The sequence below is a fragment of the Eulemur rufifrons genome, chromosome 19, assembly GCF_041146395.1.
Source record: "Eulemur rufifrons isolate Redbay chromosome 19, OSU_ERuf_1, whole genome shotgun sequence".
Lineage (NCBI taxonomy): Eukaryota > Metazoa > Chordata > Mammalia > Primates > Lemuridae > Eulemur > Eulemur rufifrons.
In genome coordinates, this window is record NC_091001.1 from 73,404,728 (window position 1) to 73,418,218 (window position 13,491).

Sequence of the window (13,491 nt, forward strand, 5' to 3'; positions counted from 1 at the left end):
CACAGCAGCAGACAAACCCACCAGAACCTGCAATGGTGCAGCGACTTCAAAAGCCCCATTAGCACATACAACTTATGTACTTCTATAAAGATGGATCTCCGGTGACCAGGAGGTTAAGCTTGGAATGGGCCATCCTTACCTTCCCCATCCGTTGCAAACTTCTGGGCAGAAGCATTGACACCTCTCACCCGCTCTGCCTGGATGCCAATGTCTGCTTCAACCAGGGCGTGCTTCTGTAACAGGTCTTCCACGCCGAGCAAGTGTTTGCCATAGTCTTGAGACAATAATAGCACCTGTGCACAAGAGGAAACAGAAAGGACATCTGTGAATACAACCTTGACTTCAGCACCACACAATCTTTGGACAAGCAGAGAGCCAGCAACTGAGCTTCACCTGCCCTCTGGTCTGCCATGGACCCCATATCTTCTAGGGAAGATGAGTGGTGAACAGACTAGAACAAAACAAATCAAACCTGAAAGCCAGCATCAGCAGAGACATAATGAACTACTGTATGGATCATCTACCTCAGAATGAGCAAGTCAAATACACTAAAAAGAACAGAATAAAATAAAGGGGGGAGGGGCCTACAGGAGAGATTCCAAAATATAAGCTGAGGCTTCAAGAAGAAACTGCTGCAGCAACAACTTTTCAGGAAGATAAGAGTTAAGGATAATAGACTCAGACACTTGAAAACTTAAAAGAAATCTTTTAGAAGTTGCTGGCCCCTTAAGTAGATGCTTTTCCTCCCTTAAGAGCTTACTGGTATGCCTCTACCATACTTACACAAACAGGAAAAGAATCTAGCTTAAAAGCTTATAAGCCACATCTTTAACCCAATAAGGAGAGCAGGGTCAGGTGGCTGCCATGCTTAGAAGAACCCAAGCAACTTCCTGGGTTTAAGTTTGAACCCACTGACATTACTGACATTTTCTTATTTCTTCTATCAATGAGCCAAACATGGGGGCCTCATCCCTATATCCTCTCCTGGTGGAATTTCTACTTCCCTCTTCTAAGGAAATCTCTGGACCAACCTGGATTAGCATGTGCAGCATGATTTATAAAATGAAAAGCACATCTGCTACATTTTATGAACATTTCTATTTTAAGAGGTCAAGACAGACCATACCTAAGAACACCATAAATCTGGGACAAAGGGAGAGAAAACTGATGGTATCAGGTGACCTTGCCCCTCTGCCAGGAACAGTTCAAGAGCTAAGCAATAGATGAGAGCTTATGTCCTGGGAAGGAAATCTCCTGCATAAGGTCAAGCTTGGGGACACAGTGTGCTGAGACAAAAGAGGCTTCATGGGACTGTCTGAAAACTGCTCTATTCTGTTCTATCTACAAGGCTAAATGTATCCCAGTTGGAGAACTGCTTGACACGAATGAGTGTTCCATGGCCTGCATCAGAGGACACCAACAGGCACACTGCTATGGCATGATGGCAGGTCTCTTCCTGCACGGGGGGAAAGCTCAGAGCTGTCAATAATGGAAAGGGAAGCACAAACCAGCATGAGCAGCCATTGCCATCCAGCTGGCCCTATGATCCATACACATTACTGCACTCTAACCCTGTAACTACCGGATGTGGTAGAGAGCAAGTATGATCTCTGTTTAAGTATAAAGAAAGGAGGTGAAAAGAGATTAGCCACTTTGGACTCTGGCCACCTGGTTCCTGACCTGTGCTCTGTCCACACCACCTACCGCTCTCCCACCTGCTCGTACTACCTCTGTGGGCCTCTCCCCAAAGCAGTATCACCCACTCATACAAAGGTCAATGAGACAGAAAGCTAGTTCCACCCTAAAAAGTTGAAAACAAAACCACAATTTGACTGATTCCCTATAGGAATATATCTAAATTAGATCTTAATCACAGTAACAGACCTCTGGCTACTGAACTGCTCTTTGTTATAAGTTTTTCACATTTCACGTCTCATTTAACCCATGAGCTAACAATCTTCCCATGGGTAACGTGGCCCCTTCTCTGGCTTTATATGTGGGCAGTTAGACAAGGAGCATGGCTGTATGCTGGGGCATTAGTGGATGGGTCCTGAAAAACAGAGGTCTGGTAGGATAAGCTCCAGCCCCCTTTTGGTCAGGTTTTACCTTCATTTCATCCATCCAGTCCATAATGTAGAGCATTTCCTGGAATATCTTCTGCAGCCCCAGGTTCATCTCGAGCCGCTGCCTCCGGGCCTTGAGCAGTTCTAGTAGGTATTCCCAGAGTCGGATCACATTGTCCTTCCTTGCTGTGATGCGCTTGATGTCGTGGTAATTCTCCGCCTCGAGCTCCCTGGCCACAGCTACCACGGCCTGCACACGTTCCTCGTATGCGGCAATGTCGGTCTCAATGGCCTCGTGCTTTTTTGTGGCGGCCTCAACTGCTGGAAGGTCAAACCCAAAGTTGTCCTGCAGAGAAATGAAATAAAAAGAAACATGAAATTATAAAGGCACCCAATCTAAGAAAAAGAAACAGAGAATAGAGCTAAAATCCTGAGCATACCTTAATCCCTGGTGGAGCTAAAGCTAAACCTGACCCCTGAGTCCCTGCCCCACTGGTCTCTGCCCTCTCCAAAGCAAACCAGTAGCTTCTCATTTTGTAGAGGGGCCCAGCTCCTATCTAGCATCTGACTTAAGAGACTGAGGAGGTGATCGCTTATGTCAAGCCAAGTGGAAAAGAAAGCCACTTTTGTTTACCTCATGACCAGTCTAACTGCCTCACGGGTTAGCTGGTCAAAGACTGAGGGAAAGGGAAGAACTGTTAAAACTTATATAAACGTGAATGGTTCATATACACTCACTGGCTCTAAACAAACTCTGCTTGAGCTGCTTCCAAATCTATGAAAAATTAGATAAATAGAAGAGAAAGTATATTACAAGTTATAAACATCCTTTCCATGGGAAGTAGGCAAGATGACCTGGCAGTTACTTCAGAATACTGGATGTTGATAAGCAGCTGTCCTGTGGCCCTACGCCCCTTGGGTTTGGGCTACGTTTCTAGGTTACCCCAGGAATGGTTTCTTTAATAATGTCGAGAACAGAACCTGAGACACCAGACGCTGGTTTTCGCTCAGCCAAGTCTCCCTCATAGCTGCCTTGCGATCGAATCTGCGGGCGAGCTGTTCCAGTTTCTCCTGTCTTATGAGCTCATTCCGCAGGGCCAGTTCTCTCTCATGTTCCGCCTTTTCCAGTCTTTCCCAGGCCTATAGAAATGGGGGAGGAAAAGTTTCCTGCAATGTTCAAGGAACTTTCTTTGGTACAGCCAACAGCTAGTATTTCTCAAACAGATCTGAGAACTTGAAAGGGAAATCCCATTCCCACCCTCGCTGACTCTTAAGCCTTGAGAAAAAAATATTTTTCTCTCAGAGTAGCCTCATGAAAACACTCTCCCACTATCTAAATCTAAAGATCCTGTGTTGTACTTGGAAAACAAAAGTATAGATATGAAGCAATATACGTTAAAATCTCTTACTTTAAGAGGAAATAGATAATCTTAAATAGCTCATCATATAAAAAAGATAAATGATTTTTCTCAGAAAGAAAAACTATGACTCTCTCACTCACTCTACCCTGAGCCACTTTTTAAAAATTGACACATCTGCGTATTTCTTTCAAAATCCTGACCAATTGTCCACATTAAATTTATTCCTATGAAATGTCTGTCTTCACGTTTTTAAAAAAATCCAAACATTCCACTCAAAGGAATCTAAGTGTGTACAACTAACCACAGAGCTCTAGATTTTTCCAATTTCTAGCTGGAAATAATGCCATTGTGAAATTCCATAATTGCCACAATAATGAAAGTAGTTTACTTGAGAGCTTCTCTGATGGAAGGAGCCAACATGCTAAGCCCCACAACTTTTAGAGTTTCTAAACACATGAAATAAGGTTTTGATTTTTCCTTTCTGTAATTTATAGAGGTTTAAGATGATTGCCTGGGATAGATGAGGGTAAACCGATATCATCTGAGTAGCAAGGTAAATAGCCTGAGCCAAAGCTAGTTTGATAAAATCTAACATTGCTCCCCTAGAGCCCCCAGCAGACTGGCCTACCTCAAGTACCTGCTTGGCCCTCTGCCACACCTGAGCACCAGCTGCCAATTATCAGATCAGCAGGCAGGGACAGACTCTTTCAGTCTCCTGTCCTCTTGGCAATCAAGACCCAGGGATAGAACCTGAAACCTATAAGACGTCAAGGCCCCAAAGGACCAGATGCATTTTTACCTTGTTAATATCAGAGATGAGCTTCCCCTCTCGGGGCATGTAGACCTTCTGGTTGTTGGCCCTCATCTTGCTCTGAATAGTGAAAAGCAACACTTCCAAGTTCCCTTTCTCAGTAAATCTAAGCACAGGGGAAAACAGCCATAAATATTATCTATTATAGTTTGTTCCTTCAAGGAGAAAAATTCATTTGTTACTAGAAAAAAAAACCATTTTACACAGTCACGCAATTTTAAAAGCCATTAATCTCTGGTCTGATTTATGTGAAATGCATGTCACAGAGACAGCAGTGCGTTAGTTATTGGGTATCACAAACCTCAAAATATGCCAAATGGTGGAATTTTTTGTGGTTGGTTGTTTGTTGTTGCTGAGATTTATATTTGAAGGTGTCAAGGGCACACAATACTCTTTTATTAATCACCTCAATCAAGGTTTAAACCCTAAGTCCTGGACAATAGACTTACTTCATTCAGAGAGCACAGCTGAATGCATTCAGTAAGGATTATTTCAAATGTCTACATGATATAGTTTTCAAAGGGTTTCCGAGACCTCACCAAGGAATCCACAACTGAGTGGAGCTTTCAAAAGAAAGGAAGAATGACTCTGGAACTATAGTAAGCAAGAGATAAAGGTCTACAATCCTTATTCAACAATTATGAACTTACAAAATATATGAAAAATCAAAATCAGCAAAATCTGATCTGAACTGTTATGAAACTATTATCTTTTTTATGTAACACAGTGTGAATATTTACATATTTTGCTGCAGATATTTAGTGGGCTTGATTATGAGTTACTGCCTCAGACCCATCTGGGATCTTATACAACATATGCGTTGCGCTACTTTTCTAAAAATCAAAAAACTATGGAGTCCTGAAACACACCAGCATAAGGACTTTGGATAATGGATTGGAGACCTGTACTGTTTCTTAGTATTCTCATGTGTCCTGTACATCACTGGCACATTCCTAGTGGCAACCGCTCAGAGAGGGCATGATGTATAATAAATCTCAGTGACACAGAATCAGATGAAAGGAGTAAGACAGGCCACTGGTGAGAGGCATTCAGTTGAGAGATGAGATCACAGAGGTCATAAAACAGGGGTCTGTTGGCTGCAGTGACCTTTCTTCCCATATTGATGGTCACTCATTACAATTTACATCTTACTTGGGTGGTTTCTCCACAGTGCGGTAAGTGTTGAATGCCTGAAGCTGCTGTTGAACCCCGACCAGTGAATTGGCAAATTTGCGATTGTTCAGAATGATGATGGTTTGTTCAATCCACTCCAGAAGGTCAGAGGCAAGTGATTCATACTTTTCAATCATTTTTTCTGTTTCAATAGCATTGTCAAGCACCTGTACACAAGCGTTAAAAAAATTGAAAAGATCGTATCACCACGTAAGGAAAACATAATTGCAACCCTACTTGAGCATATGCATACTTAACAACTGGCTTTCAAATGGTTGTCCTACTTTGGCACAAGCATTTTAACTCAAGGAACCATTTGCTAATAGGCACCCAGATTGTAGCTTTTCTTTGTGAACAATGACAGCTTAATTCAACTCTAATTGGTTCTGTATCCTCCCAACCCCCAGGCAAAGAATTTCTGAATGACTTCTGTAGCCTAACCTCCGAAATTCCTAGAGAAACAAAAAGGGCTCTATTTCGCTTGGTCCTGTCCCATGAATTTTCCATTACATTGCATCCAGAGGATAATGTCATCCGATCTGAGGTGTTTTGAAAAATATAGCAGATTGGCTGGGCACAGTAGCTCATGCCTATAATCCTAGCACTCTGGGAGGCTGAGGCAGGAGAATCACTTGAGGTCAGGAGTTTGTGACCAGCCTGAGCAAGAGTGAGATCCCGTCTCTACTAAAAATAGAAAAATTAGCTGGGCGGGTGATGTGTGCCTGTTGTCCCAGTTACTCAGGAGTCTCAGACAGGCAGGTACATTGATTGAGCCCAGAAGTTTGAGGTTACAGTGAGCTATGACACTACTGCACTCTAGCCAGCAAGAGTGAGACCCTGTCTCAAAATACAAAACAAAACAAAACAAACAAACAAACAAAAGGCAGGTGAACATCAAATGAGAAGTGAAAGTAAAAAGCCTAATACCGAGTCTTTTCAACTGTGTTAAGTAGGATTTCACATCCATGACGTTAGCCAACTTGGTTGGATTTCCAATATCCAATTTTCTGGAAAGGTTGAGGAGAGAGGTGTTTTGGGATCTGAGACCCCCCCCCCCCACCCTCAAATCCTTTCCGAAATATTTTAGCCATCACTCCTACACCTCCAGTTTCCCATTGGGATGAAGAGGCTTCTGCCTGCTTCCCCACCATTTGTAGAGTCTGCCACAAACTGCTACTGGCAAAGTCCTGAGTGCGTGGGAGAACGAGGTGCTCAGCGGCAGTACAGTAGGGCAGGAACCTGTCATGTCTCACAACTTAGAAAACTGGTATCTGCTCACCTTTCCAATTCGTTTTCCTTCAACAGCCAAGGCCTTCATCTTAGAGAAGTAGTGGTAGTAAGTCACCACATAAGTGATAATGGACTTCTCATCGGGGTGGTCCACGCTGATGTCTGTAACCCAGAGAAGACTCTGTTCAGGGTGCTGCTCGCTGCCCCACCCAGGCAGCAGGAACAAACGGAATGACTGACAACACTGAACAGTCCAGCATCTTCATTTTTTATACCTGAGGGTTCTGCCATCAGTGCATTAATTGTAAGGACAACGAGGATGAAACCATCTCAGTGACCCATTTATTAAGTGAATATTCATAAAATGCCATCTACAGGCACATCATGTTCCTCCCCTTGTCCCTACTTTACCAAACTAGGCTGGTGTTTCTTAAGTCCTCATTTCTGCTTATGGCACCAGCGTCTCCCCCAGCCACTCAGTCTTTGGACATCTTTATCTCCTTGTTATTGCATCCAGCTAGTCACTAATCTGAGTCAGGATGGCTCTATTTATTTTTAATTTCAGAATATTATGGGGGTACAAATGTTTTGGCTACATAAATTGCTTTGTACCGTTTGAGTCAAAGTTATAAATGTTGGATGGCTCTATTTATAATGGGAAGCCTTATTGTCACTTGTGGTTCAGACCCTCCTGGTCCCACAACCACACCTGAAACACAGCTCCCTCCTGGTGTTTCCCCACTACAGAATTTGCTCACATGGTGTACCCAGACTGATCTTCCAGAAGCACAGCTGTGAACAGATTTCCTCCTAGCTCAAAATTACTCAAAAGTGCCCTTCAGTCTGAAAAATAAAGTATAAGTCCTCTGGTCCTCTGGAATCTGGCTGTAACTTTCCTTTCCTCTTTTCTATCCTTCTATTCCACAAATATTTATTGGCTTCCTCTATGTGTCAAGCATTGTTCTGGACATTTTAATTCTACAGCCTACTACTTCTTTTCAGGCACTATATATCTAAACCAAACTTGACTACTCACCATTCTCCATATACACCCCAAAATTTCTAACATGCCTCCTTTCACACATAACTTCTCTTTGCCTGAGATGGTCTTCCCTACCACATCTCTATCTCACCATCCTTCAAGGTCCAGCTCAAAGTTACCACTCCAACACCGTTTATGATCCCTAAAGCTGGAGTTACTGTCTCTCCCTCCTCTGTTGTCCTAGAACTTTGCAAGGACACACGGGTCACCTTCTGCCAGGTATTATAATTATTTATGCCTGCTTTACTTTCCTTACAAGACTCAATCCCTGAGGGCAATAAGAGTCCGTCCTGGCAAGCCCCTATGCCACTTCACCTACCACCTTCTTAGAGTGTTGTCCTGCACAAAGTGGGTGGTCAATAAATACTGAGAGAAGGAGCAAATGAACAAAAATGGCAAGTCTTTGAGGTACAGCAATATTGAGTAAAGTGTTCAACTTGGGATAGATTGAGAAGAAAAAACCACAGGATAGTTCTTAACAGATGCATCAGGCTTTTTTTCAAGATATATTCTCACATATACCTTCATTTCTACCCTCCCAACAGCCCTGTATGAAGCAAGATTGTTTCTTGTATTTTAAACGTGAGAACACTAGGGCCCAGTGCTGGGCTGCTCCCCGTGTGGGGTCACCGAGGCAGCTGACAGCAGCAAGGCCAGAATCACAGCCACTGTTCCCACCCCAGGGCTCTTGCGTCTGCTCAGCTCCATCAAAGTGTGCCCAAAAGAGAGAGAACTGGAGGACAGATAGCCAGAAAAAAATGCCAGTCTTGTATCCCATTTAATCAACGCAAAATGTCCACATAATTGCAAGGAGTGAGTAGGCAAAACTTTCTACTTGTCTACAAGTAATTTTTAAGTGATGCTCTTCGGGGCACTGGACAACTAATAGTCAAGATCAAACTCAAAGGATAAGTGACATCAGCTGCCATTTTTTAGTTCTTTGTCTTGTGATCTGGGGAACATCAATCCCCTTTTCATACTGGGCAGTGATTAGAAAGCTTAACTAATGAGCAAGTTAATAAACAATTTTGTCCTTGTGATAGAAAAAAAGAGTCTTTATCAAAAGCATAAAGAGCTAAAGCTAAGGAAAAATTCCTTCCCATAATAAGGTAGAGGTTAAGCATGAAGATTTATCACAACCCAAGGAATTTCAGTTTTCTGTTTATATTGAGAAATCACTTAGTGGGTTAGCACAAAGATAATTTTATCTCAGCTTCCTGTAGTGAACATATCAGTGAATCTGATGCATTGGAAAACAGCAAGAATCCTGCTTGGCAGCCTCATGACCTCGATGCGTCCTTGGGGAGTTAAACTTCCTGTTCTATATTTATAAAAACTAAACTTTCACTCACATACACATGGTTTTTTCTCTCCAATATTTGCTCACAGCTGAGAGGATCTATAAACCTATAGCACTACAATCAAATCCTCTGATATTTTAAATGCTTCTCAAAATTAGAAAAAGTTCTTATGAGAGTTCAAGTTGAAATGAAGCCTAGAATTAGGATTTTGTTAAGGAGAGAGCTATAAGCTGGGGGACTGTCCCACGGAGGTCAGCTCCATGTCACACAGGGACCCACGAGTAGAGGTATCAGTGCCGCAGAGAATGGGATGTGGTCAGCCATAAAGGACTGAGAGTGCTGTTCCTTTTCCCACCCCCACACTCCCCTTTCCAGAATACGCCTTCCTCATCTAAGCTCTTACTTGCTCATAAGCAAACAAAGCATAGCCTCCTCACGAGTCCCCTGCCTCCAATCTCTACCCATCCAAAACTAACCTGCTTGCCATCTTCAGATGAATGTCAGACAGCAAGCATTCACTGAAAGCCTAGGCCAGGTTCTCTACTTTGAGCACAGCTGCTAAGAACCTTCAATGACTCCCCACTGCATGCTGAATAACTTCTAAAGTTTTAGCCTGTGGGGGTCCCATTCACCTTCCAGTGGTATTCCCTGTTACCCTAAACACCATTCCCATTGGATTGCTGGTCCTCAAACATATTTTCCTCTTTCCTGGTTCTGTACTTTTGCTCATGCAAGCCTGCATGTCTTCTCCTTCAGATTCTGTTTAAATCATACTCATCTTTTCAAGGCCTTTTTGAATGTCACCCTTTCTACAAATGCTCAAATAATTCTCATAACCAAAATTAAGTTCCTCTTCCTTTGATAATTCCCAAAACATGTTGTACAAATAAAACATACTGACACAAAGCAGATTTTATATTAACACTTCGATTCTACAGATGCTAAAAGTCCCAGCTTTTATCCCTTGAGTCCTTACCTTCGGGGTCCAATAGTTTGGTGAGGCCCAGGTGCTGCTCTGCCAGGTTAAATGCATTCTGTAGGTTGTAGTGAGCATTGGATTTCTTTAGTTTGTCAAAATCTATCAGGTCAGGCCTGTGTAGAACAACAACAGTGGAATATAACAAAAATCATGGTTTGAAAAGAAATCATGTCACCAACGAGACGCAATTATTGCTCCAAAAATGTTAAAATAACCTCTTAGTGGAGTAAAACTCTAAAATATTATGTAATCATCAAACAATGAAACCTCATTTTTGAATAAAACACTTCTAAGTTTATTAAGAGAAGAGATGGTGAGTGAATTTGTTTATTTTGTTTGGGAGAATTTACATATTCTTCCATATCTTCCTCACATGGAATGTATGAATTTCGACCATGGTACAACATCCAAGGCAATGGATATGAGAATCAACAGTCACCCAGATGTGCTATAGAAGGATGGCAACATTCTGAAACCCCATAATTGCTAGCGTGACTTCTACGGAATTACCGGTGTTTGTGTATCAGTGCATTGAAGGCCATGCCGTCCCTCCAGCTGGTGGTGAAATTGTGAATGTTGACATTGGGGTACCTGCCAAGGACAAAACACAAGACAAAAACAACAGAATTACTAAATAAAGGTTTATATTTTTGCTAAATGCAGTGTTAAAAAAAGTTTGTTATAAAACCTAAGGCAATGAATATCAAAAAGGACAATCAAGTCAGAACAAATACCCCATCAACTCCAGCTTGCTATAAGATAAAAATAAAATATTTAAATCCACGTGGCTTTTCTTGCTTGGCAATTCAATCACACAAAAGATGTGAACTGTATCCTGGATTTAAAATACTATTCTTACTCAGGAAATAGTGACCACAACCAGACACCTCTGAGGACTGCTTCCTCTGACTTTCTACTCCACCTGCAAATACGCCAGGATCTGTAGTCACTGAAATCCAACTTCACACATTACTCTGGGACAACAAATGTGGGGATTACCTGTTCAGGTGACACTCATCTTTCTTTTTTCCTTAAATCACTTAATTGGATGAAGCTTTGTAAAACAAGTACCTCCCTGAAAAACATGTTTGAAACTTATCCATAATAAATCAGACATTCTATACCATGTTGATTATCAGTAACTTTTTATCTGTGGTTGATAAAGGTTCATATCTGACTTGACCCCTTTATTAGGCCAATAGCTATTAATAATTTATAGTTTCCACACTTCCTGTTCATTACAGTTACATCTGCCCTTAAAGTAGTCTGACAGTAACTCTAATTAATCTGATAGAAAATTGGTTCTCAGTAAGTACTTATGATCCTAAACCAATTTGATGAGAACTTTAAAGGTTTAGCATCAGTTGAGCCTTGACAGCTTCAGTGAACAACAAAAAAGATGTTCTCTAAAAATATCTTCACTAAAATTTCAATGGAAGTATAAAAGGAAGGAAAACTGAGACAGATAATGTAAAAAGATTAAAGTTTATCACACAAAGCTGCCCCAAACAGCAGAAATCAAGAGGAGGAAAAAACCCCACAACTGTATGTTTAAAATGTCATGGATGTGCTTCCTAAAAATGCTTCCATGGTTTAAAAATTCAGAATATAATGCACTCTGGAGCTTCCTTAATAAAGATAAGGAATCTGATTGTGACGATGTGGCAGGTCCAAAATATAAATCAGAACCCCTTCCATTCTGAGAGCTAGCTAAAAGTCAAATATCAACTGCTTACAAGCTAACAAGACTTCTCAATGGAAGCAGTGGAAAAGATACCTGTCAACACTTGCTAAGTGATGACTACAGTGGAACTCAGTCCTGGAAGAAGCCCTTCAAGTTCACACTCACCCAGCTGTCTTCATCTGGCACCACAGCAGCAATGCATCCTTGGCAGATTTCTTCTCTTTGTTGTCCTCAGTTTCCACACTGATATCCTGGATCTAAGATTTACAAAGAAATATCATACGGCTAGGTGGGTCAGCTGCCTAACAAGAGCCACTGAAGAACAAGTCTGCATATACATAAAGAATCAACTTTGGATCAAAGCTTTGCCTGGCAGACTATCTACCATGTCAGTGAAAACTAATTCCTGAAGTCAAGGCTTACTTCAGAAACACAACCAGAACTAGGTTTTCTACTTCGCACAGAGGTGAGGCTGAAGGGAAGACTAGTTACCAGCATGAGTTCCCAGAACCTAGTAGAGGTCATGTCTGCACCCAAGATAGCCCATCTTTCCAACTACAGGCTAGCACAGTGGTTCATACAGTACATCTGAAACCTCATCAGACCCCAGAAAAGTATTAAGTTTGGCTTTTCATAACCAAACATTTTTTAAACCAGGGTGCCACCTTCATTGATGAGGACACTGTGTGCACCATTTCCTGAAAGCTGACCCAAACTCTCAGAGAAAGAGCATGTTGAAATGCTGTGCTTCCACAGCCTGCATTCATAAGCTACTCACAGACGGCCCATTTTCAACATTATACATACAGCCTGGTCTATTAACACAAAAATCACACTGCCTGGGTCTGAATTAAGGCTCTACCACCTACTGTGTGTCCTTGGGTGAGATCCTCAGTTTCCTCATCTGAGGAGTGGCAATAAAAACGGTGGCTACCTCACAGCACTGTTGTCTGCTTAAATGAGATAAAAAAACATATAGTACTGAGCTCCTCATGGTAAGCACCTATAAATGTTAGTTCTTAGATAAGGAGCCAGCTACCAGCCATAAGATTTTAGACAAATGTTCCAAGTACCCCTTTGTCTTTATGTATAATATGTAAATACATATGTTTCCTTATGTATAATAAAACGTGGGACGGGGTTGGGAGTGGATGCTGTTGGCCAGGTCATCTATTGCCTTCCAGCCGTAACCATTCCAAGCTTCTCTGCCCTGCAAGTCAAACCACCTCTCTCCGTTCAATCTACAAATACTTCCCAGAATTCTTCTTGAAAAAGAGAAGGAGGACAAAATATATAAATACAATATTTAAAAGCCAGAAACTTACAACTAGGAATAATATCTAAGAATTGAAACTACACTTAAAAAAATTTCTCTATTTTTCATTGTGGTTAAGAATGTGATAACTGAGTTTGCATAAACCCCAATCTCTATTATTAGGATCATTAGCTTATGTGCAGAAAAGGAATGTGAAAGCAGCACCCTCACTCAAGGGGCGAGACGCAGACTCACTAGGAAAGGCAGGCTACAGCTTTACACAGCAGCCCCCGCCAGCTTTCTTATGCTTCTGTGTGAGGACGAGTATCTGTTCACAGATTTGCTCATATACAAGCACAGTCTACCCTTCTGAAATGAAGACAGTTCCCTGACTCAACTCAAAGACTTTCATTCCAGTTTCTCACATTGTGTTTTACTCTCTTTTAAAGGTACAGCAGCATTAACACCTGTCTGTCATCAGTAGTTAATGGACACCTGCTATGTACACACAGGGCAGGCTACATCCTGGGAGCTCAGGGGTACACATCCACGTGTGTGCACGCACACATGTGCTGGCACATATTCAGGAGCT

The 13,491-nt window shown here is 41.8% G+C and overlaps 1 protein-coding gene across 3 annotated transcripts in view; it reads right to left on the reverse strand.

Moving 5' to 3' along the window:
* Positions 1-13,491, reverse strand: part of SPTBN1 (spectrin beta, non-erythrocytic 1) — a 190,653-nt gene that overhangs the window by 40,375 nt on the left and 136,787 nt on the right. For all 3 annotated transcript variants that reach the window (XM_069494377.1, XM_069494378.1, XM_069494379.1), the window contains 9 exons: positions 11,810-11,901; positions 10,471-10,551; positions 9,958-10,073; positions 6,688-6,800; positions 5,388-5,575; positions 4,224-4,341; positions 3,045-3,203; positions 2,107-2,409; positions 140-293 (listed from right to left, as the gene is read on the reverse strand). In XM_069494377.1, the coding sequence (XP_069350478.1) occupies positions 140-293; positions 2,107-2,409; positions 3,045-3,203; positions 4,224-4,341; positions 5,388-5,575; positions 6,688-6,800; positions 9,958-10,073; positions 10,471-10,551; positions 11,810-11,901 (1,324 nt within the window). The remainder of the gene's footprint in view (positions 1-139; positions 294-2,106; positions 2,410-3,044; positions 3,204-4,223; positions 4,342-5,387; positions 5,576-6,687; positions 6,801-9,957; positions 10,074-10,470; positions 10,552-11,809; positions 11,902-13,491) is intronic.